The 25609-nt window shown below is 37.8% G+C and overlaps 2 protein-coding genes across 8 annotated transcripts; one reads left to right on the forward strand and one right to left on the reverse strand.

The window, feature by feature from the left end:
* Positions 1 to 2018: 2018 nt before the first annotated feature.
* On the reverse strand, positions 2019 to 13513 carry Hmbs (porphobilinogen deaminase-like protein l(3)02640). 5 transcript variants are annotated; one of them, XM_022854328.2, is made up of 8 exons: positions 13356 to 13511; positions 9462 to 9779; positions 6208 to 6324; positions 5772 to 5860; positions 5407 to 5529; positions 4878 to 5071; positions 4311 to 4490; positions 2019 to 3900 (listed from the first exon to the last, which is right to left on the reverse strand). In XM_022854328.2, the coding sequence occupies exons 2-8, from the start codon at positions 9634 to 9636 to the stop codon at positions 3735 to 3737; spliced, it is 1044 nt and encodes a 347-aa protein (XP_022710063.1). In that variant the 5' UTR covers positions 9637 to 9779; positions 13356 to 13511; the 3' UTR covers positions 2019 to 3734. The 5 variants fall into 5 exon arrangements, with proteins under 5 accessions (XP_022710063.1, XP_022710065.1, XP_022710064.1 ...); XM_022854330.2 differs by having other exon boundaries at positions 9462 to 9609; positions 13356 to 13505; XM_022854329.2 differs by lacking the exon at positions 13356 to 13511 and adding an exon at positions 12619 to 12979.
* A 130-nt stretch (positions 13514 to 13643) lies between these two features.
* chif (DBF4-CDC7 kinase regulatory subunit chiffon) lies at positions 13644 to 25063 on the forward strand. Of its 3 annotated transcripts, XM_022854321.2 has the most exons (8): positions 13644 to 14086; positions 16058 to 16168; positions 19104 to 19373; positions 19553 to 19795; positions 20263 to 20403; positions 20883 to 21090; positions 21237 to 21424; positions 21761 to 25063. In XM_022854321.2, the coding sequence occupies exons 3-8, from the start codon at positions 19104 to 19106 to the stop codon at positions 21923 to 21925; spliced, it is 1215 nt and encodes a 404-aa protein (XP_022710056.1). In that variant the 5' UTR covers positions 13644 to 14086; positions 16058 to 16168; the 3' UTR covers positions 21926 to 25063. The 3 variants fall into 3 exon arrangements, with proteins under 3 accessions (XP_022710056.1, XP_022710057.1, XP_022710061.1); XM_022854322.2 differs by lacking the exon at positions 16058 to 16168; XM_022854326.2 differs by lacking the exons at positions 13644 to 14086; positions 16058 to 16168 and adding an exon at positions 14112 to 14374.
* Positions 25064 to 25609: the final 546 nt, after the last annotated feature.

The following is a 25609-nucleotide window of genomic DNA, read 5'->3' on the forward strand; positions in this document are numbered from 1 at the left end:
ATATGTTAACAAGTGCAATTACCGAATAAAGCGAGCACTCTAAGACTGTTATAACAACAATAAATTGCGTTATTATTTTTCTTTGTTTTGAGTTTTTTTTGTCTAGCAAAATGTTTTTCTTTCATCGTCGGCTCTATAGCTTTTTTTTTAAAATATTTGTGCGTTACGTTGTCTGATATTGTTAGGTTTGAGACCCTGGCACAGTGTCGCTTCGATAATTTTCGTTAATGTTTCTTTAAGTAGCGAGAAACAAATATTGAAGTATGCTTTATTCGAAGCTCTGCCGTTACGGCGAATGACTTCATTTTAAGTGTTTTGAAAGTATCTTCACATGCCGCTGATTAAATTCGAATCACCGATAAAATCAGACAACCTTCAACCGTCTAAGGAAAGCATATAAATACTATTTCATGGAACACGAAAGACAAGCTTTTTGACGCGAGTATATATATAATAAATATATATATATATATAACCCGTCGTGGGTCATGTTAGTCTGACCCACTAAGTAAGTCGCAGTGACATACCAACCCTAGCTTATCCAAAATGTTTCTTTCCAACTTCCATGTCACTCAGTCAAATAACTCCGCTGTGGTCAAAATGTTTCAATTCCGTTACGCTACCTGTTTGTGGTTTTCGTATGTATAATCATTCGTCTTATTTCTCAGAATCTTTTATTTCAGTTTCAGTATTTTAAACTACGGTTAACAAAGGCAGCATTTGGTCCAGAAGGCTTCAAGAAACGAGCTCAAGAAAAACATATCTAATTGTTGAAATTATTTTCTACTACGCAGTGTTTGGCTGCATCTTTGTTTTCTTTCTCTGTCCTCTGTCGTGTTGCATAAATATTCGGATGTTACGGGGACTCCAGAGGAGTATGACCTGAACGTTTTAATGAAAAACTATTATTCGAAATGTTTTTGTGAGATATCCAGTCGAAGGTACACCGCTGGCGTATAACACAATCTATCTAGATACTTAACATGAACACAGAAGTGTCGATATTAATTACAAATATACTAATCTACATTGGAATCGAAATCAATTATTATACAAGTTAAAACTATAGATTGTTATTCAGGAATTGCTCGCTAAGCTCTAAGAAGAACCAACATATCCTTGATCGCTGTGCAAACGACTATATGATACGTCACATAAAACAACCCATCCAATGATATTAAGCGAAACAAATGGAGCCCATTACACTTGTCTGAAATATAATGAAGTGCTTATCGTTGACAGAGTCTGCTACAAGTTGCATAAGGCGCAAATAACGAATGCACAAATAGCCCGTTAACATTATATTTGATAAAGTATGCGAATAAATATACAATGGTTATAAACAGCTATTTATAATTTTGAATTATGACTGCTGCAACACGTTGAGCTTTAACATGTGGTATATGTATTATATTAAATGATCGAAGACGTTAAATAATAAAGACACTAATAGGAAGCTAAACTCAATTGGGCTATAATTTTTGTTTGTAGCAAAAATCGTGTACGAGCACAGACAGTTGTACATCGACTAGATTAGATTTGTCTCTACATAAGTAATCTTGTACAATCCCAGCTCTTGAATAAAGCAGAAGGAATACGGGTTTGGTGAGTTCCCAGATTTCACACTAGGTACCGTTAGCCGCCGAGTAACACCCAAGTAAAAAAAAAAGTGAACTACTTTGGCACTTGCAATAGTTTAGTGGTAACGCCCAAATGTGCTTAACGTAGGGACACATGAGATTGCCCAGGTTCAAATCTGGGCAGAGATAAACTTCTTTCGAGCTAGAGCCGCTGCTTGGCAAAAATCAGCTTTGTCTAAATGAACGTTAACTAACAAACTATTGCATTTTACGGATTCCAATAGTAACTTCACCAGAACCATAGGGGCCGTGTTAAAAATAAGCAAAGAATCGAAGGACGTTCTTACATTTCAGCCTGTTTTGAACCGGCCACTAACTTCTAGTCAACGGGTTAAAAGTCGTTTATTACGATTTTAATCAGAAATACAAACGAGAAAATATTTTATGGATGATTAATTATTTATTCAATGAAGGCATACAATCATAAGGTTTCGTTGTGGTTGAAAGCAAAAAGGAATTTTTTTTTATTACTAAAATTAATAACCTGACAAGGTCGATATACCTAAGTAAGTTATTCAGTTTATGTATGAAAAACATTAAAATATTATATAGATAAACATTTTAGAAAGCATTAGTGTGAAATTTGCTATATAAATATCGAAATTTATTTGTTGAATAAAAAAGGTTTATAATCATCCAATGTACTTCTTTCATTAATATTGTGACTTTATCAACATTATTGGTGTTGTTCATTTTACAATGAACAACGCCTTTATAACACTACCAATAAAGAGACGTACCCACACAATCAACCGTACGTTGTTGGAAAACTTGGTAATTTGAATAGATCTAATAACTGTGATGCCCCCACCAGGCAACTCAGATCTGTCAAGATCCAAGGATCCAACATTCGATCATGACTATGGTCAATTGGTGTACACTGTTTCATCGCATATCCTGTTTTACCTTTCTCTAAGATGTTAATTCGGCTATAACGTATTTGAGCATTTTCTATAATAATTATCAGCTGCACTTTATTTTCAAGATCTGGATTTTCAAGTACGCTTTAATATTCTCAGCATTTCAACACAAAATGAGTTGGATGGCCCAAACCACTGTGAGATTCACATGCAATTTTGTGTAGTAGGTTTATATCAGACGCATAGAGCAGGTTTTAGTTGATAAGCTAAGCAAACACCTTAGAGGGATTTGTCAATTGGCGCTGCCGTTTTCTTCAAAAATACCAAACTACACCTTTATTTAATTCGAAAACTTAGGTTCATTCACAAATATTTTATTCTGCCCACCGAAAAATGCTTACCTTTGATTTATAGCTATGTGATATTCTTACAAATATTGCGGCTTATTTGAATATCCATATTTATAAAAGCCAGTAACAGGTGTTTTTAAAAAGTCTTCATTTTGATACCAACCGCATTGCTACCTATTAATCCCACCAATGCCGTCATACATATGAGCTAAATTAAAAACTTTTTACATATTGCAGATATAATTATCATCGCCTGTCTTCCTGTTTTGTGCTATTTCTCTGATACTCTAAAGATTGCATACGTAAAACCAAATCATAAAAGTTAACTTCACAATGTTTGTACTTTACACACGTGCCAGATCAACCAGGCAGAAAATTAATGCATCAGCGGCCAGCTTTTTGCGAACCCTGAATTCTCACTGCATTTCGCCTGTCAGTTGTCTCATACAAGAGAAACATATGCCTTCGTTCGAAAAGCATCAGTTATGCCCATAAGCTTAAGTACCTCTTATAGACAACAGTAGTATAGACCACCATTGTCTCTAGTAATCAATGATAGGCTTTAAAAACAGTTGTTTTCATCGATAATAAGACATCAAACGTTGGCTGTGAAAGGACTATGGTTCTGAGACAAGGGTATTTCAAGACAGCAAATCTATATTACCCATTAACGTAAATTCGTTGTCTTCTGTCTATAGCCTGATCGTCGATAACGCTTCCTCAACGTTGTATGTGCCCGCCGTTTCAATTTTAACCTACAATTATTGTTCTGTTCACATGGCAGTCATACTTTGCACGGAGCTTTCGACCTTAAATCCGGCACCGACTAAAAGAGTGCAATTAAGTGTTTTGTTGACAATAGAGATTTTCGATTTTCCCTCTAGCTATAATATACTCTGCCTTGCATCTTCACGCGCCTTCTCTAAAAGTTCCTTTGCTCCCTTTTGCAGTAGCTTTTGAGCAAGGTTAGCACCGAGGGCAACCGCTTCGTTCACTTCCGAGGCACAAAGTCCTGGACATAAAATGCCTACATGCATTTCTTGCTGACGACTGAAATCAACCGAATAAATCCTTAGAGCCATCGAAGTGCGTTAAGAATTTTAAAAGACGAGATTTGAAACGTTTAACAAGATATTATATATGGTGTTCAATAGAAATCTATAAAGATTAATTCCAAATACTAGCTTTATTGGGCTCGGTAACTGTATCATGAATGTATTGTATTGAAACTAATTAAAATTAAGTTCAAAAGCTTACGATTGAGCGGTGCCGAACGCTACGTTTTTATGATATTTCAAGTGTTAATTAGACTTCAGATGCGTAACCAGATAATACAAGTTTATTAAACATTAGCACAAAAAATACTATGTTTTTAATTGCTAGTAGAATATGTTAAATTCGATAGAAAACAACTGCTGTTGCTTTCTAACTTAGTACATATGGCTAAGGTTAGGCCTTACATCTGACTGCAGATTGTTAAGGTAACTTTGCTCTCCTCAACGATTGACTCCTCACCAGCAAATGCAAATACTCCACCCTTGAGACTCAAAATTCTGGATTCACTCAGGGCGGAGCTCACTCCCAAGGGGACACTGCATCCGCCTTCAAGTGTCATCATAAAGTTGCGCTCAGCCAAACACCTGAAAACAGCCGTCAACAGAGCTGTATAGTTTAAAAAGATGTTAACGATTTTTAACATTCGTTGCTAATACACTTGCATTTAAAGCTGCATTTTCTTCTTTACTTACCACCAAATCCAAAAACAACCACAGATGTAGCAAACTATAGTAGTTTCTCTAGCACAGCTTTTACTTATCAGTATTTATGTGTCTGTAGTTGTAAATGTAAGTTTTAGTTCACGAAACCTATGCAAAACTTTATAGCTGCGAACTACTGTTCCCTATAGCCGTTTTTGGCTTAAACAAGAAATAATACTAAAAGCAATCTGTGTTTGGAGTAAACTGATATGTAATATATACTAATAATAATCATCACCATTATGTTGAATAAAAACATAACGCTCAAACCTAAGCGCAGTCATCCGATTATTGAGAGCCTGGACCACGCTTTGGGTAACGTCGTCATTACGACGGATTTCGACAGCTAGGGCGCCCTGGCCAACAGCATAAAGGCACAACTCCGATGGCAATATGCACGAGATACGATCAGCCATATTTAGCCGACGAAGACCTGAGACAGCAAGCACCAACGCGTCATATTGCTGCCGTAGGAAACGTAACAGTTGTGTAACGAAATTAGTTAAACCAATGCATTTGAAATTTTGAAGTAACTCCTAGAGCATTGTGAAAAAAACACTAAGTTTTTCCTGATTTAAACGATTTCATAAAATAAGTTCCAAGATAAATTCAAGTTACTTTATGATTAAGCCAAGTTTTACAGTTAGGGGTGGAGGGTAGGATGAATTAAAGAAGCAAGCCTGACCTTCTGTGCGAACAAAAATTCTATGTGGACCGTGTTTGGCGATAATTGTAAGTCGCATATAACTCCATAGACGAAATCGTGTTGGGCTAGTAGTAGTGTTGGGTAAAACTTTACCTTTTTATTGTCCAGTTTATCTAGCCTCGTGTTAAGGTTTCCCCGAACCGAAACAAAATCTAGATGTTTGTATTTTCGTCTCAGCTGAGCAATGCGCCTCAGTGAAGATGTTCCTATTTTGGCCTGAGATAATACAACAAACGAGGTGAAATTGCATTTAATTTGTTCTTATAACTAAGAATCGTATTTAAAATCAGTTATACCGTCCGTATTAACGGCTTCTAATATTATAGGAAGGAAAACCTCTACCAATAAGGATAATAATAACGTTAAAATAGAAGCAATAGCAATAATTTTCCTGTTTGTTTACCTATTACTAGTGTGACATGATAATGATATCGACAGCAACAGCAGCCACAACATACCCCTGCCTTGAGTTTAGCTAAACTTGTCAGACTGCTTCCTATCGGAAATACCACGGCATCGGACGGGTCCTCACGTTCAAGGATTGCCCCTGAAGGATACGACGAATTTAGAATCGTGTAGAGTCAATTAGTAACAGTACCTTTACAATATTGGTATATACAGCTATCGTAATGCTTTTGTATATCTCTCTATGTATCTCTAATATATATTTATGCTCGCCTACTAGCCTTCAAATGCACTTATGACGTTTTTTCCATTTTTCATTTGCTCTTTTGAAATGGAATTATTACTAAACTACGGAATTAATACAAAATTATAAATTTTGGCATCAACTTAACTATTACTTATCTGCGTGATTCCAACTTTTTAAATATTTAGCGAAGTACGTGTTATTTACTTACAAAACACCTTCAGTAAAATCTCCTATATACTAACCAATGCAAAGATTTTCGGGCAATTTCGTAGGGACGTCCTTGAGAGAATGAACAGCCAAATCAACTGTTCCCTCAATTAATGCCTCTTCCAGCTCAGTTGTAAACAGCGATTTGTCTCCTACAAATTGCACGACACGTCGGCAACGCACAAAGCAAAGAAAACAATGCTTATATATCTGTATAAATAGCCCAATTGTAATATTTATACCTAAAAAAACACCCGAATATCGTCAAAAAGTCGAAACTGCTCTATTAACGACGCCAACGAATCTGCCTGGCCATTTCGATCAATCACAAACCCAATTATTAACCTCTATCAGATAGAATTCGAACACTTGAAATGCGTACATCCGAAAAAAAGTTGGCCCAATGAAACTGATATATAATACAATACATATGACAGCTTTGCAAAGTGAACCGAAATTATTCCAATGAAATGAAAACGGTGAATAATAAAATCAGCCCTATTTGCTCGTTCCCGTAACTTCGACCTTCCGTTAAAACACGTGTTTATTCATCTTGTGTGGTTACCCATACGGAGCACAGAATGGTGAAGGTTAACGTCGCGAAACCCATACAAGAGCCTTGTTTTATTTATTAATATAGTACAAACCTAATACGTGTATGTATCGATTCCCGTGTGACCGCATGTCGCAGTAAAGGCTTCTACATCACCACGTAACAATAAAGTCTTATTTAAAGGAGTTGTCGCTGAGCTTCGGTGTATCTCTACCTTTAGGAACATGACATTTGGCTTGAACCTTTATTGGCCCTTCATGTAATTTTGAAATCTCATTAACACGAACAAGGTATAAGTCGAAATGAGCGAATCCGTGCGTAGTTTTGTTGCTTGGCACATAAAAATCACGAGACAAAGTGTCTTGGTATTGAACGGCTTTTTTTTTGTTTCGCGGATTCATTACGCAACGCTTCCAAACTATTGTGGTTGAAGCAGCGCGGCTTGCTTCGAAGAGACGCCTTGAACATCTTGCAGGCGATACAGGTGGTATAGTGTGGAAGATAAACTCACTCATAAACACGAATCTGATGTCATAGTCAGTTGTACGATGCCGGCGGAAACTGGAACGGGATTAATTATGATTTTGTATTTGCTTAAACAGATATAAACAAACCTGTAGTAGAATTCCTGGATATTTCGGTCTTACCTGTACGCAGATGTTAAACCTGAGTAAAAATTATCTAAAATAGACTTTTATAGAATATAGCAACTGATGTTAATACAGTTATATAAGGAATATGTGTGTTGTAAAACAGCACGATTTCAAGATCTGATTACAGACTGTTCAATTTATATGATATGTGTCGAATCCGACGGTATTTTCGTTCTTGTATAGTGGCTATTGTTACTGCGACTGCTATTATGATTATTTATTTCTTTTTAATCTCTTTCGTCGTATACACTTCCGTAAAACCTTTGTAACTCCGTTGCTTATTAAGTACCACTGAATATTAGGTCTTAAAATTTTTTAGATACGAATGTGAAGCTTGACCTTCTTGCCGTATCAACGTCATCATAAGTTTTGAATTGAAGTTGCTGTCCAATATCTTAGCGTGAGAACTTTCCATGCCAACTTTTGAAAAAAACCTCTATTCGTTATTATGTGAAAACAAGGAAGATTCCCCGTATTTACACCCCCACGGAAAAAACGGAAAGAACGCAGTCGAACACCTAATAATTTATGTAGTCCCATGGAGAACTCCACACCCGTCCCCCAATAATTGAAATATTTATTAAATTAAAGAGTGTCTAAAACAATAGAACGTAACAACTATACAGGTTACTCTAAATAAATATTTAATTTGAGATTTCAAACAATCCAACGTTTTTCACTCGATTCCTTAGCCATATAGACTGGTACTCAGTTTCAATCTGTCGTTTTAATAAAATATTAGAGCAGTCAGCCCGCTTGTATCTATCTGTTTCACAGACGCAAAGCCCTTTTTCTTTAGTGGTTTCATATTTACCTATTGATCTTATTGTGTAAGAGTCATCGTGTGAAAAAAGATGACAGCATTACGTGGTGACGGACACAGCTACCCCAAGTATATGCACTTGTTCCCCAAGCAAAATGCTCCCTTTGGTTGCACACAGAGCCGTGGTGTTCTAAATTGATATAGGTAGGAAATCTCCTTTGCAGATGAAATATCAAGAACTACCGAACAGTTTCGGCTGCCAACATTTTGCCGAAGCGCTAATAGAGAAAAGAAAGCCAGAGTTATGCGGATTTACGTTCTATATACATAGCTTGAACATGCACAACAAAGGAACTAAATCTACCGTCGACAAATGGCAATCCAAACGTGCAAACAGTATGTCCATTAAAAACCACGTAAGCTTCGTACAGCCTGAAATACAGACAAGCATCTCGTCTTATTGAAGTCCTCAGAAGCAATTTACAAAGACATGAAGCTGATTCAACTTCTGCAATTTGTGCTGTGAACTAAATGAGGCGGTCGAATATGACTCCGAGATCGCTAAAAACTGATGCCATGTTTAACCATTTCAGAAAGTGAGCTTCTGGAAGCCTCTGCTACTGTTTTTAGTAAACTTAGGGATAGGTGCCTTCACTGTAGTAATGTTACACCATTCATCCACAAAGCTAACAGCCTTTTGCAACTGCCATTTACTACTCCCGAGGAGTCATTCATAGATGCTGTACGTTTTATACATGACGTCAACTCGTCGCATATCCAGATCCCTATCCGAAAAATCCTTAGCTACAGTACTGGCAGTATCGGAAGTAAAACTTGAAATATTTAGGTTTAGACTACGATATTGCACCTACACTGTGTACGGTAATGACGCTAAGGCTGACCCATGGGGTCTGAGGTGTAAGACCCAGCATCAGAAAACATGTTTTCAACACTGCTAGTAAACCTGCTGTCAGTCAAGCAGTTGAACCAATCCGCACGTTGAAAACCTACCGTTAACGCATTCATCTTCTGACGTACAGTTGTATGATCTACATGGACAAAAATGCGCGACGAGTTGAAGCTAGCAACATGCAAGGGCACTCTGCCATTGCGGAGTTCGTATTATTCAAACAAGCTTATGACACGGTATGAGAAACCGCATGTAACTACATCGACAGAATAACAACTTGAACAGAAGTTTAGAGTTAGTGCTCTTTGCTACTTTTTACTTCAGCTATGATTCATAATCGACACATATCTTAATGACCATTAAATCAAAATAAAGGCGCGCAAAGGTGAAGCAGGCATGTAATAACTTACCCATTTTTGGCAGGGCCATGTTGAGGTTCTTATCACCCTTGGTCGTCATTCCAACGATTTCGAATTCATTTTCCGGGAACAGAGTCTTTAGTTGTTCTTTAACGGAATTCGCTTGTACCATGGCCAATGCAGATTCGCGAGTACCGATCTTAAATAAAATACCTTTTTTTGTCATTTTACTTTGAAATTTAGCAGAATTTGGCCGGTCAAGGGAAAAAAATTTGTCTGTCACTTGAAGAGCTGTGGAGAGGCGGCACGGCGCAGAACATGGAGAATTAGTGCAGATCACAGCGGAGAATTGGCTGGCAGACACTTGACCTAAACCAACAATGATATGTAGATATATCACGTAAAGCTGGTTAGAATTTATGTTTATCTGGCAAAGCAGTTGACAGAGCTAAATAAGAGAGCATATAAGATCACCTGAAAACGAATAGCTGAAACTGAAAATGTTCAGTAAACGCAAAAGTTCGATTTTACATCGATTGAGCCTAATTTCAGGTTAAATGAACCTGAGCGTCCATTAGCTTGAACTTAATGACAATCTAACTGACTGTGTTTTACATATAATTGCCTTGGATGAGATAATTATTTTTTCATTTTCAGAAGATATTAAAATCAACAGTGAGGACTATGTACGAAAGCAAAAGGTGGAAAAGTTATCGTCTACCCGATCAGATCCAATGCACGTAAATTACCAACGATACGCTTCGGATATAGGTGATTTTTCCTGTAATATTCTACTGAATTTGGTAAGTTGTAACCTCAGACGATTTCAAAAGCGTTGACAACACTCAGTTACTAGTCGGAGAACATTTGCTCAAGATCTTTAAGCTTCGTCCACTTCGTAAACGATGTGCAACAAGAAAGGCCAGCTATGAAAAAGACGATTTCCGCGTTCAAAGTTTAAGAAAATGAGCTAAGTATTAGAGCTAGAATTCTATTGCCACAGTATAAGTGTAGAGCAATTTTTTCGAGTGATATTTTTCTCAGTTACGCGACATTCCAAAATTCGCGAAAATACACATTTTCACGCGCGATCATCATGATCATACGTATACTAACGTTGCGAAAGTTCAGAAAAATGGGCGGTGCCCTTTAGAACAAAGATCCTAGCCCCAAATTTCAGACAACAGTCCTGTTGACCTTAGCCTCGCTGGCACAGGACTATGTGAGCCCGGATGAGCAAAAAATCGTACAGTAGAGAATGTAAATTGAGAAGCTCATCATTTCGTGCAAATAAATTAGTCATTCAACCAAATCATACAAACAATTATAATCATTCACTGCAAAATTAAACAATTCAAATATTAAGTTCCCTCTTGCACAAGTCCACATTAAATTCGGCTGCGGATTATGAAGCCGGCTTGTGGATGGCCCAGGTACCGGCACAACCGCTAGTTGCATCTTGCTTGATAGGAGAGCAGCCTGTTAATAATTAGTTGTAGTTACATATGGTTCTATGAATGAAGGTGAATAATTCTGGAGTCGTAAATTTGATCTACAATCATACTCGTTCGCAACACGTTAAAAATATTGCAATTGTAAAGTGAACGTTTCCCAAGCGAAGCATTATGCCAATAAAGCAACCACCACATAATGACACACTGTTGACAACAAAAACATGTGCAGTAATTATAATACTTTTATTTACATTACCATATGCATCCATATACGCATTTCAACAAAGCTGATTTGCACATTGAGGCTACTAGCTCTTTTAATTTTTACGTTAGGATTAGCATCGACGGCGCCCGAAGTTAATACATGCTTGAAATGCAGTGACCTATATTGCCTTATCTCATCCTGCCCCATACGACGCCCAGCGTAATCAATATAACTCAATCAAATAAATTCCTTTCAGTTTACCTTCAAAACTGCAGTCTTTGGACAGGTGGAACTGAGGTGTCCCCAAGATAGCTTTGTAGATGGCGTTTTTGCCTGCTAATCCTAGAAGAAGCACATTGTGGCCTGGGTTCGAAGGCGGGCATAGACACTCTTGCCACACTGGGAACCAGCATCGTTTCTTGTATAATACATATATATTGTACAAATGTAAGTCGCCATTATCAAACTGTTAAAAAACGTTTACCCGAAGTTGTATGAATACATATATCCTTGGAAACGGTCTAATTTATATTGGCCGGAATTTTATTTTCAAGGTGGGAGCCTTCTTCTAAAAACTAAACAAAACACATGACGTACACGCGAAATCTTACAGCTGTTAACTTTGTAGCTATAATTAATGCAGCAGTGGTGTAAATCACTTGTCATTATTGGAATTATTGTAGGCATCCTGTCGTCGGTGTAAGGCGAAGCAATATTGATGCATTCGAGTACTGACGTAGACGGATATGTAATGACCAAATATACCGTGTCCTGTTTACTAGTGCATCGTGATTTGCACTGGTAGCAGGCAATATATCAATATTTAATTAATTTGTTCACAGGAAGTCAATTTTCTGTTTATTAGCAACGCTATGTAGTGACCGTACGACGGTACATAGTTACCGGTAGCAGTGAATAGCACATATCCACACATGACATTAAAGGTCGACCGAGATCGCAGCGTTGTTACATTGAAAATGCTTTGGCTCTATCGACCTAACTGGCTTACTGCCGACGTTGCAGTTATTCACTAGTCGATTATACTATTCTCTATTGTTATTGTATATTTTGGCATGTATAGAGATATATCCAAGTTAGACATACAAATCATAGTTCGTACACACTGATATCAATACGTTCCCATTACGCAGTGCATACTGCATCATACCGTTAAAGCAGCTGGCAACTTTTCCAATATAAAAATGCTTTCTAATTATGACTGAATTGAAAAGAATGTGCGAATGCAAAACAACACCTAGTCAAACATACACTGTCCACGTAAATTGCACGCTTGACTGTAACGATATCAGATGGACTTCCTCCAAAATGTGAATACCGTTTTGTTTAAACCTTGACAGAAAATCTGCTTGTGATTATTATCAAGGACATTCTTCAGTTACATCTACGGATCTACAACGTCTATCCGAAAAGACACAGCATTATCTTTATGGTTGAACTATCGCTATATAGTACAACCACTGTAACATCTGCACGTAAAGACTCTGTTAAACAATACATATCCACCTACTAGTAAGTTACCTTGAGTTACCTTTAGTCGTCAATATCCACAAAAGGCCATAAACAATCTTGTCGTTAAATGGCGCAAGGTATGCCCTCAGTAACTGATCGAGACGCGCAAACTAGTCTGGGGAAAATTTTCTGACGCTATTTCGGTATGCCGATATACTATATGGAAATAATTAGTGTTGCGAAGGCGAGTTAGCTTTATCAGTGGTACCATCGTTTCCATGCCAACTACGGTTAATTCTCGTCTTCTCTGTACCAGCAGCATGAAAACGTTTTCCGAAGCAGGAAGAAATGTTCGATGCAACTTTTTTAAGGGCACGCATAATGGAAACTTCTTTCCACTATAATCAAATTTTAAAGACAATTATCTGTGCATATTATAGATTTTCCTTCACTGATTTTGCGATGATTCGACCATATCTGTCCCTTATTTAAATGAAAGTCATCCTCAACCCTACATCAGTTAGCCGAGAACCATACGCGCTCTAAAAAATCAATAATCATGCTACTATATAATTTCGTTCTCTGCAAACTTTTTCAATTTTTTTCTTGACAACAGAAAAACAAATTCTCAACCTTAAAGGTGATGTCGATTGACATTCACGCGCACATTAACAACAGCGCCAACAAGTCCAACATCTTGTTCGCTCTGCCACAATCTCGGCCAATACCGCCACAGCTGTCGATGGACTAGCTGCCCCACTCGAAATCACCGATTCTAAATGAACAGACTACTCTGTACCATATACATATACGTACGGGGAGGACAGACAAGTCATTGTATGTGCGAAACGCCCGCGCCTCAGTAGACTGCCGTTGCTCCACTCACGATCCTCTACGAGGCTCGCGCTTGACGGGCAGCTGCGTGCCGTGCCATTCCTATTCACACAGTTCACTCAGTCCGTACTATTTTGGAGTCCACGTGAGTGGTCGATGACGAAAACGATAAAAACCTAGATACAAACCAAAAACAACCGACTGCATTTCTGTGTCGATGAGAAGCAAGGGAAAGCGCCGATAACATTGTACCACAAACCCAGTACCTATAATATCGAGCGTACCACAGCAACAAGTTCAATTCTGTTTGATGCGGATGTTTGGCGTTTTTTAAATGCAGATTGCATTCAAATACATTCACTAACGTCACAAAAAAACAAAAGAACACTTTTTAGTCAGGTATATAGTGGTAGTGGCCCTCTGTGGAGGCAGATTGACTGCTTCTTCAATCGAAAAATCACAACTAGATTGTGGTACGAAATTGTTTGTTGCTGCTGCTGTTGTTGTTGTTGTTGTTGCTGCTGCTGCCGCTATTGTTGTCGTTGTTGCTGCTGTTGTTGTTGTTGTTGTCGTCGTCGTTTCGTCTCACATCCAACGGAAAATTCTGTGGCGGTTGAGTTAATCGGTGGACGACGATTGCGGCGTACGGATTTCTTGTAGTTTCAGCGAAATCGTTCACATTTGACAACTGGATACCCATGTAGAGAAAGAAGGTAGGTTTGACAATGGTTTGACATAGTGGTTTATCGAATGTATAGCCGAACTGTAGCAGGAGACGGTTGAGCATTCTGGCAGTCACTAGTTTCGTATGTCCTCGGTTGACCCTTGCTGCGCTGAGCTCGCTGTCGGTCTATGACAAATACAAATATATGCGTAAACGTGAAAAAAAATTTTTCGTTTGGGAGGTACTTGTGCCACTCATCTACGAGATACGGGTCGTGGCTTACACAGTGATGTGTGATATGCACCCACATTTTCAACATCCAGGTGCTAAATGAAAGGTAACTCACAGCGCTGGTCCACCATCATATCAGAGTTTATAGCTTTTCAGTACCCACTAGAGGTGAACTGTAGATATTTTTGTTTATAAATCGTACATGCATGTGCGTGCTTGTTCGTGATAAATCACTAATTCTTTTTAGAGGCTTGCATCATGCTTTTTAAGGAATCCACACGCGATCTCAATGTGTACATGGGAAATCTTCAGAGCTGACAGTAATTTATGTAGCAGTTCTCGTTATTCAAAAAAAGCTTGCTTCGTGGGGCAATAGAATATTGTGTCTGTGATTAGCGATGCTGTCATGCACATGCTCATTTATTACGCATCATCATCTCCGTAAAATTTTTTTCTATGAGATGAGCATTATTATGGTTAGGTACACCACGCGTCTATGCATATATATATATTGAATGAAGGTTGAAAAAGTATCGATGCTTTTCGAGCCAAACTGAAACAAATATTTTATTCTAAAAGAATAATACTTGATTAAATATGCACCACTCAGCTAGCACTGTATTCGCATCACTATAGAGTGTCAATGGTTTTTCGGCGAAAAATTATAACGAGTGATTTTTAAAGACTTGATTGAAACAAAGTTAACTCCATTAAGAGAATTATGTGGAAGCCAAAGCATGTTATTGTCTGATATTGTAAGATTCGCACCACACGGCTGATGTATTAAAATTTCCCGTTCAAGTTTTCTTAATGTTTGTCGGGATTAAATATGTATGTGGTCTGGCATTGTCATTATGGAAATCGACGTCTTTTTAGTTTTCGTCTACCTTTTTGATTTCTAATCTTGTTAACTGTTGGCAAAAGAGGCTTAAATCAAGAGTTTTCTTTAAAGATTTTTTTCCAATATCACCAAAAACATAACAGCACGTTCTTTGGCCTCAGTTCGAGCCTTGCCACCAATTATCGGGCATTTTTCTACACCTTGCTGTCACATGTGACATACTTTTCAGCAGACGCTATTAATTGCTTTAAAAATGGCTCCTGATTTCTTTGCGTTTCTATAGAGTTTCGTAGATAAAAATACCGTCGAGTTATTTTTTGTCGTCGTGATTGTGATTGATCAGGTGGCACCCAAACACCAAGCTCCTTTTTGTAGCCAGCTTTTATTAAATTATTTAAAAGTGTTTGATGGTGGTTCCTAGGCAGTGTCATGGAAACTTACAAGAATCTTCTCAACCTCCTTCGTAAGTGGACCACTACGAGCAACATGTTTCACATGGAAATTTCCGAACTGCGAGCAACAGAACCACCTTACGATAACGCATCGTGGCCATAAACAACGTAATGTCTATGGGCCTAGGCAGTATTTGAGCCTTTAGCACAATTAGATTATGAAATAGAGTAAATGTTCAGAGGAACTGCACTTATCTGCAAGACGCTCTACCATGAGTCCGAATGAAGGCATTCCAACAACATGGCACATCTGTCTAAAAATCACACGTAATATTGTCAAATCTGGGCTTTCAGACGATATCAGCAATGACCCCATGCGACTCATGCGATCTGAACTAGATGATTTTAAAACTATCGAGCTAGATAATTTGACATGAATTCTTCTATTTACATGCTGATGCTACCCAATTAACATTCTCACTTTCCCCTACAGATACCAATACATATGCTCACCTCTACCTTTTCTTTTTTGACCCCCCTAACTTTGTCAATCTAGAAAATTAAGAAATCTATATAAGGGAGTTCACTACCGCCGTGGGTTGCGACTCGTTACCGACACGTATTGGCGGGAAGACATGATGGAACCGTTGCTCTGTATGTAAAAAAAGTATGTATTATTGTTAATCAATTAATGAATATTATTGTGTTAGATTGGCAGCATGTATCTCAGTCACAGTAAATGTAGTCAGCGTCGTGGAGCGGTAATAGGTATCAAAGCTGTGTATGCCCAGATAGCTTATTTCGTTCTAATTAGCGGCCGCGTGATGCATTTGAGTGGACAAGATGAGATGTCCTAAAGCGCAAAAGACTCAAGCGGGCTCCGTTGAGACTTGACCTGTGTGCAGATTGACTTATAGTTAAGATTCGAGAACTCTTTGTTTCTGTCCTGTTTATAGAAGTAAATAAAAACTTGCTCACAAATACAACAACATATGCGCTCAAGTTAAAAACAGAATACAACTATAATTGACGTGATTTAAGTAATTTGTCTATGTTTAAATCTTTGGCCGATGTCGATCAAATAAACGTTTCGAGCTTTACGTCTTGTACTGCCACTAAGCATTACTACCACGTACAAATCGAACTTGTTTGCTATATATTTACTAAATATTATCATCAGAATTTATTTATTCACTATCGATATCACTGTCATTGAACTACTTCGTGTCAGTGAACTACAGCGACCTAATGAATTGCATCTTGTAATTTTTTGACAGAGTCATCATCGATCGAGAATGGTTAAAATTTCAATACCTACGTATTATACGAATCGCTACTTCACAAGCTTAAACTGCTGCCGAATTCCTCCGCTTTTTCAATGCGTATACATTAATACGGTATCACTTCACTTGGAAATCTACGCAAAAAACTACATAAGCTGCGTCCTCTGAAGGCTACTGCTTTTCAACTCGTGACTGACGACAGCTTTACATACGGAGTTTCTTGTGTTGAATTGGCACTTCGTATTTATATTTTTTATATGAGTATGACTCTTTATATCATTTTGCCTTCGGCAATCTGCGAACGTGCGCCATACGCTTCTTGGTCTTACCTGGTACCGGTATAACTTTGGGTCAAGGCTGTAATACATTCGAATTTTTTGTGTTAAACTCACTGTAGCTAGCTTCCATAGTACCCCATAAACAGTCTATAGCCTTTCTTCTCTCTGTCGTTGTATTCAGGAAGTCGGTCATGGGCGTAAAGGTAAATTGCGCATCAGACCGTCTCACGACAAGTTTTGCAGAGCCGTCGGGCGGAGCTCGCTAAAAATAGAAAAATTAAAATTCCCAGATTGAAATAGAAGATTGGAGTAAAAGATTAAGCTGTAAGGTCTCTGTCGATATGTGTGTAAACAATGTAAACGTAGGCCGGGTGAGACCGAATTACTTAAAAAAAATTATTGAAACAAAACGGATTTGAATGCTGGAAGAGTTTATTGTAAATTACATAATTAAGACTGATTTAGGTTAATGTACACACAACATTTCATAATTAATTAAAAGAAGTGGTCGGCTCTGGTAGCAAAATTATCACCCTGCAGAGATATCACGGCGTGTTCGCATTCGATCAGGCTTCCATTCAGCTTCCGTTATTCAATACCTCGAAATTGTAATGACTCCATTCTGTCTCCTTGCCTCGATTACGTTCGCAGTAGTTTGGTATTTATACGTACTTTGACATGACAGTAGACAAATATGGTCCGCGGTGGGCTTCCCTTCGCTTCGATCGCGAGAGGAGACATGGAAGCCCAGTCACTTCGGTTGAAGCCTTCTCCTTTCCGTTTCGAAGTCAGCATGTTTAGCGGTGCGATGTAGCTAATAGCAATTGTTTTTCATACACAATCTATCTCTGTGCTATATATAATAAGTCCAATAAAACAGCCTGTTAGGATGTATAAGGTGTGTATAGGTTGGTCGTACCCGATCAACTGATGCTGAACTGTGCGAATGGCATTCATATGACTGCTATTCCCTTTATAACTGCAGAGATATAGGCATGCTTTGTCAATTTATGTATTGTGATAAAGTTAGGCACCTTATGAAAGATGGTACCTTCATACATCGGAATACCTTAGGTCTTGGCCCGAAATATTTTCTAGCGAGGATGTTTGGTATATGATTACGGACAAATAGCTGCAGGATCAGGACAAACGATGCGTTGGCAAACTATCTGGACTGATATAGTAATATTCTCATTAGCAGCGTGCAATGATGTCAAAAAATTAGGGTTGATTCTATGATTGAAGTGCTTTGGTTTACGCGTCGTTGCCGTACATCTCTTAGTCGTGGTTGTCGCATTTATTGAAAATGATAAACACTAATATGATCAAGAAGAGTGCAATCATAAACTTCTAACTATCTAATTTACTTTAATTACTAGTTGACATCAATAATTTTCATTTGAATTAAACTGCATGTTTACAGATATGTCTTACACCACTTATTTCACTTTTTATCTTACTCTTACTTATTGAAACGAACATGGCTATATTCTTCTAGCACGAATAACATCATGCGTAACAACTGTTGAAGCGCGAGTTACAGTGAAAACCACAGAAACTCGATGGTTTAGCAGTTTACTAAAAAACGTCATGTTCTTTTTTTAAATGAGCTATGTTTTGAATGACTCACGCGTATCTTACGGTTCGATTGAAGAGACAAAAACATTTGTTATAGGAGGAGGGCTTACGAACTTAAGAGTACCAGCCTGATCTTCTGAAGTTTCTAAGTTCAAGTGCTCGTTATCGTTCGTTGAGTCGGACAAACGAAAATCTACATTTTGATTACTAGACATTATATTTCGCACATAGGTCCATTAGTCAAATATTCAATGGTAAAGGAAGCCCAGTTAGATTACTTATGACTTACCATGTGATGCAAAGAAAATGTAATATCCTACAACTCATTTATCGAAAATAGACCTAAGCAGGAACCAGATACTGAACGAAATAATCAATATAACTGAATAATAGTACATTTGTGTTATTCGGCTTTTTGTTTTGTTGCTTGCATGCATTTGTAAATAATTTCCTAATAATCCAGATGCCATCCGTCGCCCACGCGTCGGTTCCGGTAAAAACGCCTTTGCCTTTACGTGGCAAAAGGGTTTTCATGGATACAAAAAGCCCATCGACTTTACTTCGACGTCAACTAGAGTCACTTGGGGCTCGGGTCGAAACGTTCTTTAGCAAGGACATTTGGTGTGTAATTACGGATAAGCAGCTGCGAGACCAGGATAAACGTGGCATTGGCCTGCTTTCCAAGGTGATATCGCAAAATAGCAGTACTTCATCACCAAACCCTGGTGGAAAGGTTCGTTGGAAACGTTCTCTAGCTTTTAATTTTTTATTAGTAAAATGTGATGGCCGCCGCAGTATGTAAGGTAAACGTGCAAGGTATCATTATTCAACAATAGTCCTACTGTTGAGTTCTGATTAGCCTCAGGATCTGATTTTAGAGCAATCAAAATGATCGGCTCATTGATATTTCAGAGGTCACCGTTTCTCAATAGGACCCAGGCACTGTTACAAGCGGCCCAACGTCGGGAAGTTAAAGAGCGCGGTAACAGGAGTCTCTCCACGACAAAGATCAAGGATGAGGTCCAAAGCGTAGCTCAGGAGTGTCGACAATGGGATATACCGCTTTTGTCGGTTAAGACGGCCCAGAATAGCGTCGCCAAATTGGTAAAAAAATACCACCCCGAGGGCGTTGTGCCATCAACGTCAGAAAAGAAGGTATGTGAAGTAGTATATAAAAAAATGGTGTTAATAGAAAACAAAAAAAATCGTCATATTAATATACAGGGTGAGGTAAACGTTTGAGTGAAAAGTGCAATAATAGAGGCAAAGAAAGTAGTCTTCCCATTGGTAAAGAAAGTAGGCCTCTAGTTGATAGGTAAGCTGCTTTAACGATAATCTTGCTTTTTCGTAGATAAAATATAAATACTTTTTTAATTGTATACTTCAGTCTTTTTTATTGTAGGCCGACTTTTTCCTTCACATTGTATATTACATTGGTACGTTTTCAATATTACTGACATAGTTAAGATCCTGGTTTGCATTGCAGCTCGACTGACTCTTGTGATTAAAGTAATTTCCAATTCACAGCTTCTATTATAACTCACAACAGCTTTTAAGATGTTAGCAAAAGGTGCAGACAAATCTGGGGGGAATTATATAGCATTTTATGGTCCAATTTCCAGGCGTTGACATCGTCGTCTGCTCTCCTTCGGAAAACTGTCAGTGAATCCCATGTAGGAAAGACCACTCGAATAGATTCCGATGATTTCATCAAACTCGAAGACGTACGGCAGCTGCACAAGCCAGTCTATAAGACCTTTTCGGTGGGTGTGAGCTTAAAAGCTTGAGTAGCAATACTTCTAATTTATTTTCTCTCTTAGTTGTAGCTTTAGAAATAATATTAACTTAAATCAAGTCCGTGGTCACGAATCTCTTATCTAAGGAATTGCCAATGCCTCATCTGCTGTAGTCTATTACTTTAAGTCGCTTAAAGTGCCGCTTGAGCGTCTTATATAGAGTGAAATAGAAATCTGTTTGAAAACAACTTATTTGATAATGTGAGGGCTTACACTTATTTTTTGTTGTTTGTTTAAATTCATTCAGCTCTCTTGTTACTTTAATAGATGTAAGTTAAAGAACCTCAAACTGTTTAGTGACATTTGCGCCCCACAATATTCAAAATACAATAAAAATATTACAATATTCAAAGCGCTTACTCGAATACGATGTCTATTGCCTTTGCACTAACTCGAATAGCAATTTTGTGCATTCGTATATCGATTCTGTTCTGATTTTCATACAGAAGAGGCAGACGTGGCCACAAGTGATGATATCGCCGCCGATGTCCGGCCTTGGAGCCACACTGAGCCCTTTTACTCCGGCAGACGAATGTGAGCGTATCGCGCGAAAGCGGAGATTAAAGGAACATACAGATCGTACCGGGGAGAAAAGATTAAGAGAAAATGACGGCGATCGAACGAAATCACACCAAAGACTCGATAGAACCTATCGTAAGTTGCAAAAGCAATGGCGCTGAATTCGACGTGCGGTTTGTTATTAACATACATTTAATTGCTATATGCCAATTGTCTTGACGATCATGCGGGTTAGCTAGGCCATTGGCGATAAACAATAATCATAATGCGTACTTCTACAGCGACTCAAGATTACTCTCGCAAACGAAAAAGCATAGCGGATACGAAACAGAGGTACTGTGAGTTGTGTCAAGAGTACTATGCTTTATTGAGACCCCATTTGGAATCTTCTGGTCATCAGCGGAAATCAGCTGGTGCGGTCATCGAACTTCAAAAGATGCTTGGCGAATTTCAAACTGACATTTTTAAGGTAAGATTGAGTCACTGCCCTTTGTTATGCCTGTACTACAAAATCACTCAATGAAAAAATTTCAAGCGACATACTGTGCGGCTGCCGTTGTGGCTGCGACAAGAAAACTTATAGAAAAAGCTCATTTCAAAGGCTAGTTAGAAATCGAGTTATGGTCGTCTAGACAAGTCTTAGCATTAACAACTTATGTTGTGAGCTTTCGAAAAACCTTTTTTGACAGAGTTTTTTTTGTTTTTTCTTAATTTTCTTTCAACGAAATTAGGACCCACAGCCGTTTCTAATTAAGCTGTCTCTGTTCATTTATTTTTCTCATATATTACGCTTGTGTCGATCCAGGATGCGATACCGGTATCGACAGAGCCGAGCTCCCCGTTATCGTCTGTGTATGCCAATTGCCCGACTACAACCTCAGTACCTGCCGCAGACAACAGAGTAAAAAACTCCGTCGTGGAATTTAACGAAACGACGAGTATAGTCCGTAGTCTTCCCGTTGAAAGTTGATAGTGTTGCAATGCAAACAGCTTATGTAGAAGTGGAGGATATTAGCATATTAGGGAAGATGCTGCTTATTTAGGCGTTCCAGTCAGTCAAAAAATTAGCTGACTGGTAACTCCTCCGCTTAAAGAACAAATCGCAGTCAAAAAACCATGGCACGACCATCAAAACGTTGGATCTTCGAGACGAGGAAGGATCTCGCCAGTTCAATTATTGTTAACAACAATGTGAACTTCTCGCAACGGGTAACCCGATCAGTGCGATTGGTGATAGTCAATAGCGGTCGTATGCATCGAAATACGCTCCATATAAAGTTCGATATGAGAGGCCTAGTCAACTTCGATGCGTCCCTCACGTTCATCAGTTTAGCTACAAACAAGAGTAAATGTACATGAGATAGTTTTGTAAAAAAATATATCATTGCTATATTGGGAGCGAACTACTATGTTTAAAGGCTACAATTTGAGAAATGTAAAGAGTTGGATTTTTTTTTGCGTTGTCGTTCTAGGAATTATATGCATCATTATCATTGTGACTAGCGAAAATTGGGTCGCCGATGGCTAGTCTCTACGAACGAGCTAGCCAATTGTATGGAAATCCAACTTTCTGTTAGTGCGTTCGGAAAGATTCTAAAATGCAATTTATTTTTCATAATTATACGTATTTGTTTATATTTATATATAAATTATTACCATTGCCATTTTTCATGAAGAGCACATTTTTATGTTTCTGTTCTTGAGACAGTGCGCGGATCAGTGGAAAAATTGCGGCGTTTCGGTCGTTCGTTCCGATAAAAAACTTGCAGAGGTGAATTGAAGTTTGAAGCAAAAAGTAGCCATGCTTTTCAGTAATCACTTCGTTGAAATGTTCATCTAGGGCGTATTTTAGAGTAGAATCTACGAAGGAAGAGCAAAATTAGTTGTTGGGAAACGGATTTTTCTCTAAACAGAAATTAACTAGGCAGACGAACATCTTAACGAGTCATTCGATGTACATTACTCCTGAATTAATAGTCTCAACATTTACTTTTTTTCAAGGTAATGAGTCCGGTCGTTTTTGTTAGTAAACATTGGCTAGATTTCCTTGTCAGCCTGCGATCGAAACGAATGAACATAGAAACCAGCATTTTAGTTCGTTGGTCTAATGCTGTGATGTGAATATTAACCCTGATGGATGCAATGGCATTACTTTCGATGGGTGGGAACATACGAATATCAACCGCTTTGTTCGTGATAGCTCTTTGGCTTTTCCTCTTTAATGAGAAACATGACTGCGAGTAACTAGAGTAATTTAGCAGTGCACCAAACTTCCGTTCTCCTGCAGGGTTATCCTCATAGTTGATATATTCCACGATATCTTATTATGCTGCCAATCCCTGGAAAAAGTCTTGTTTTGATCCACACAGTACACATTCTTACTTCAAGTGAATGTGCTATCTGTATGTATGTGAACGAGTGAAACAAGACGAAGCTGGACATAAGCGATGATTAGAATCCGTGCAAACGTAGGTTTAGTTATAATAAGATTATTAAGATTAAAAACTTAATGGCTTCATACAGCAAAAGATAGGGTGGCACAGGAGATACTGCTATCGAACAAATGAATTTTCATGGGGCATCATGAAAATCAACTTGAAGTTATTCATAATTTCTGCTGAAACTTTCATCCGAAAACTTAATGCATTGATTTTGTTGATAGAAAAACCATTTTTCTATATAGATTTACAAATTTATTTTGTCTGAGTACCAGCCAGTACCTGGTCGTCAATGTTCGCTACCGATTGAGAATGGAAAAAAAATTTATTCAAATGTTCTACTTTGACAATCTTTCTATGAAAATAACTACAACCAAGAAAAATCTTTTTTTTTATTAAATAAAAATATGTAGATTATTTTTTACGGAAGCAAAATTGCGACTAGACTGAAAACTATTCTATTGACTTAGACAGCGTCGTAGGGAAAGCGATGATATAAACACGTAGCTTGGAAGCCCATAACACTCAATGATGGGTAATAGCGACACGCAAGCATCAATACGACGCATTGTATTAAAGTGTACATACGAGCAGATATGAGGAAGGAAGAAACCAAAATAAAAATACACAGACAAAAATATGTTTGTTTTTATGTTATACAGTTTAATTTTGTCCAAGGCAATTGCAGTCCAAATAATTTAAGGTATGGCATAGTCGATACACACTTTCCAACTTTGTGTAGGATGCGGGCAATTTCGCACGATTGAGTGTCAGATCTGTCGAACATTTGTCGAATATCTAGTAATGTACAGGGAGCCGTAGCTGAAGCCGCATAAGCCAATGCCAGTCTAAAGCTGAAGTAATACTAATAATGTGACCAACAATATAAATAGAAGATTATCTAAATATAATACGAATAACGGAGTATAATAGAATTTATTGAAGGGAAATGCCTTAATATTGACTTTACTGACCCTCGATAGTATGCTGAAAATCGAAGTATCTTGAAATGAGTTAACTTCTGCCCACTTTTAGTGAGTCGATGTTATTAGATACCTTTCTATTAAATCACTATCCGGTAGGGTTGCCTATATAAATGACCTCGAAATAAATTATTATACAAATAAAGTACGACGGATTAGATCGGTTTCGAGTGAACAAGTTTATTGCAACTGACCTCTGTATGACATAAATACCTATGTAACACATAAACACTTGGAAAAGTTTAGTTATTATTTCAATATCTCGCTAAGCATAAAATAACTAAGGAATGTGCATACATTGTTTTTGAGCCAAATTCAGCCAATGTCCATCTAACCCTTAGCTCATTATCTTAATTTAGAAGATGAGAATGATCAAATAATATAAATTTGGCGTTAATCGATTAATACACGTAATTGAATATTCTCTAACCTTCAGTACTTTATTGCAACTTCTAATGACATAACCTATCGCTGCGCAGACAATAGTATGACAACAAAAAACTTTAATTCTATTGTTGTACCAAAATTTCAGCCTCTGCCATTATAAGAGAAACGACTAAATTTTTTTTAATAATAATTGTTATACCCCAACTACTTGAACTAAAATTATCGCCTCGCTTTCCTGCTTCGCACATACGTCGCCCCTTGGCCGAAAAAAAGCGATTCGACAAATGGCGAAGAAATCAATGAATGAACATAAAAGGAAAAATTTCACAAGTTAATTAAGTAAAGCACACTAAAACAAGTTGAAATAATACCTAATTTAGAATAGAACACTGCGTATATGTATTGTATGAGCAACAGTTCTTTAAGAGTTGCAAAACAAATTCGAAAATTACGTTTGTATTTCTCATTTTATAATAATCTATTTGTAGGGCTACTATTGAAGGGTGCGTACATCAAAAAAGCACGGGAAGGGATCTACTCCGATTTTTTCACAAGTTATATCTTATTAGAGATCATGAAACTTTAGCCCACTTTGGCCAAGTCTAAGATAAGCATCAGATTTGCAGAAAAGAGTCGGTTTACTTCGTTATCAAGCTTTTATGGCTGCATAAAACTATTTAAAACGAATTGGTAGACTAGGGAAAAGCGTCCTCATGATGATGCAATGTGTCCGTCCACTAAGTATAACGAAATGTAAACTGAAACGTTCGAAAGGGGGCGTAGACCCACTTTGTATCATGGTGGGAAATTCCAGCCGTCGGAAGCCATGTTAATATTGGACACAAA

Source organism: Varroa jacobsoni, unplaced genomic scaffold (genome assembly GCF_002532875.2).
Source record: "Varroa jacobsoni isolate VJ856 unplaced genomic scaffold, vjacob_1.0 contig03120, whole genome shotgun sequence".
In the NCBI taxonomy this organism is placed as follows: Eukaryota; Metazoa; Arthropoda; class Arachnida; order Mesostigmata; family Varroidae; genus Varroa; species Varroa jacobsoni.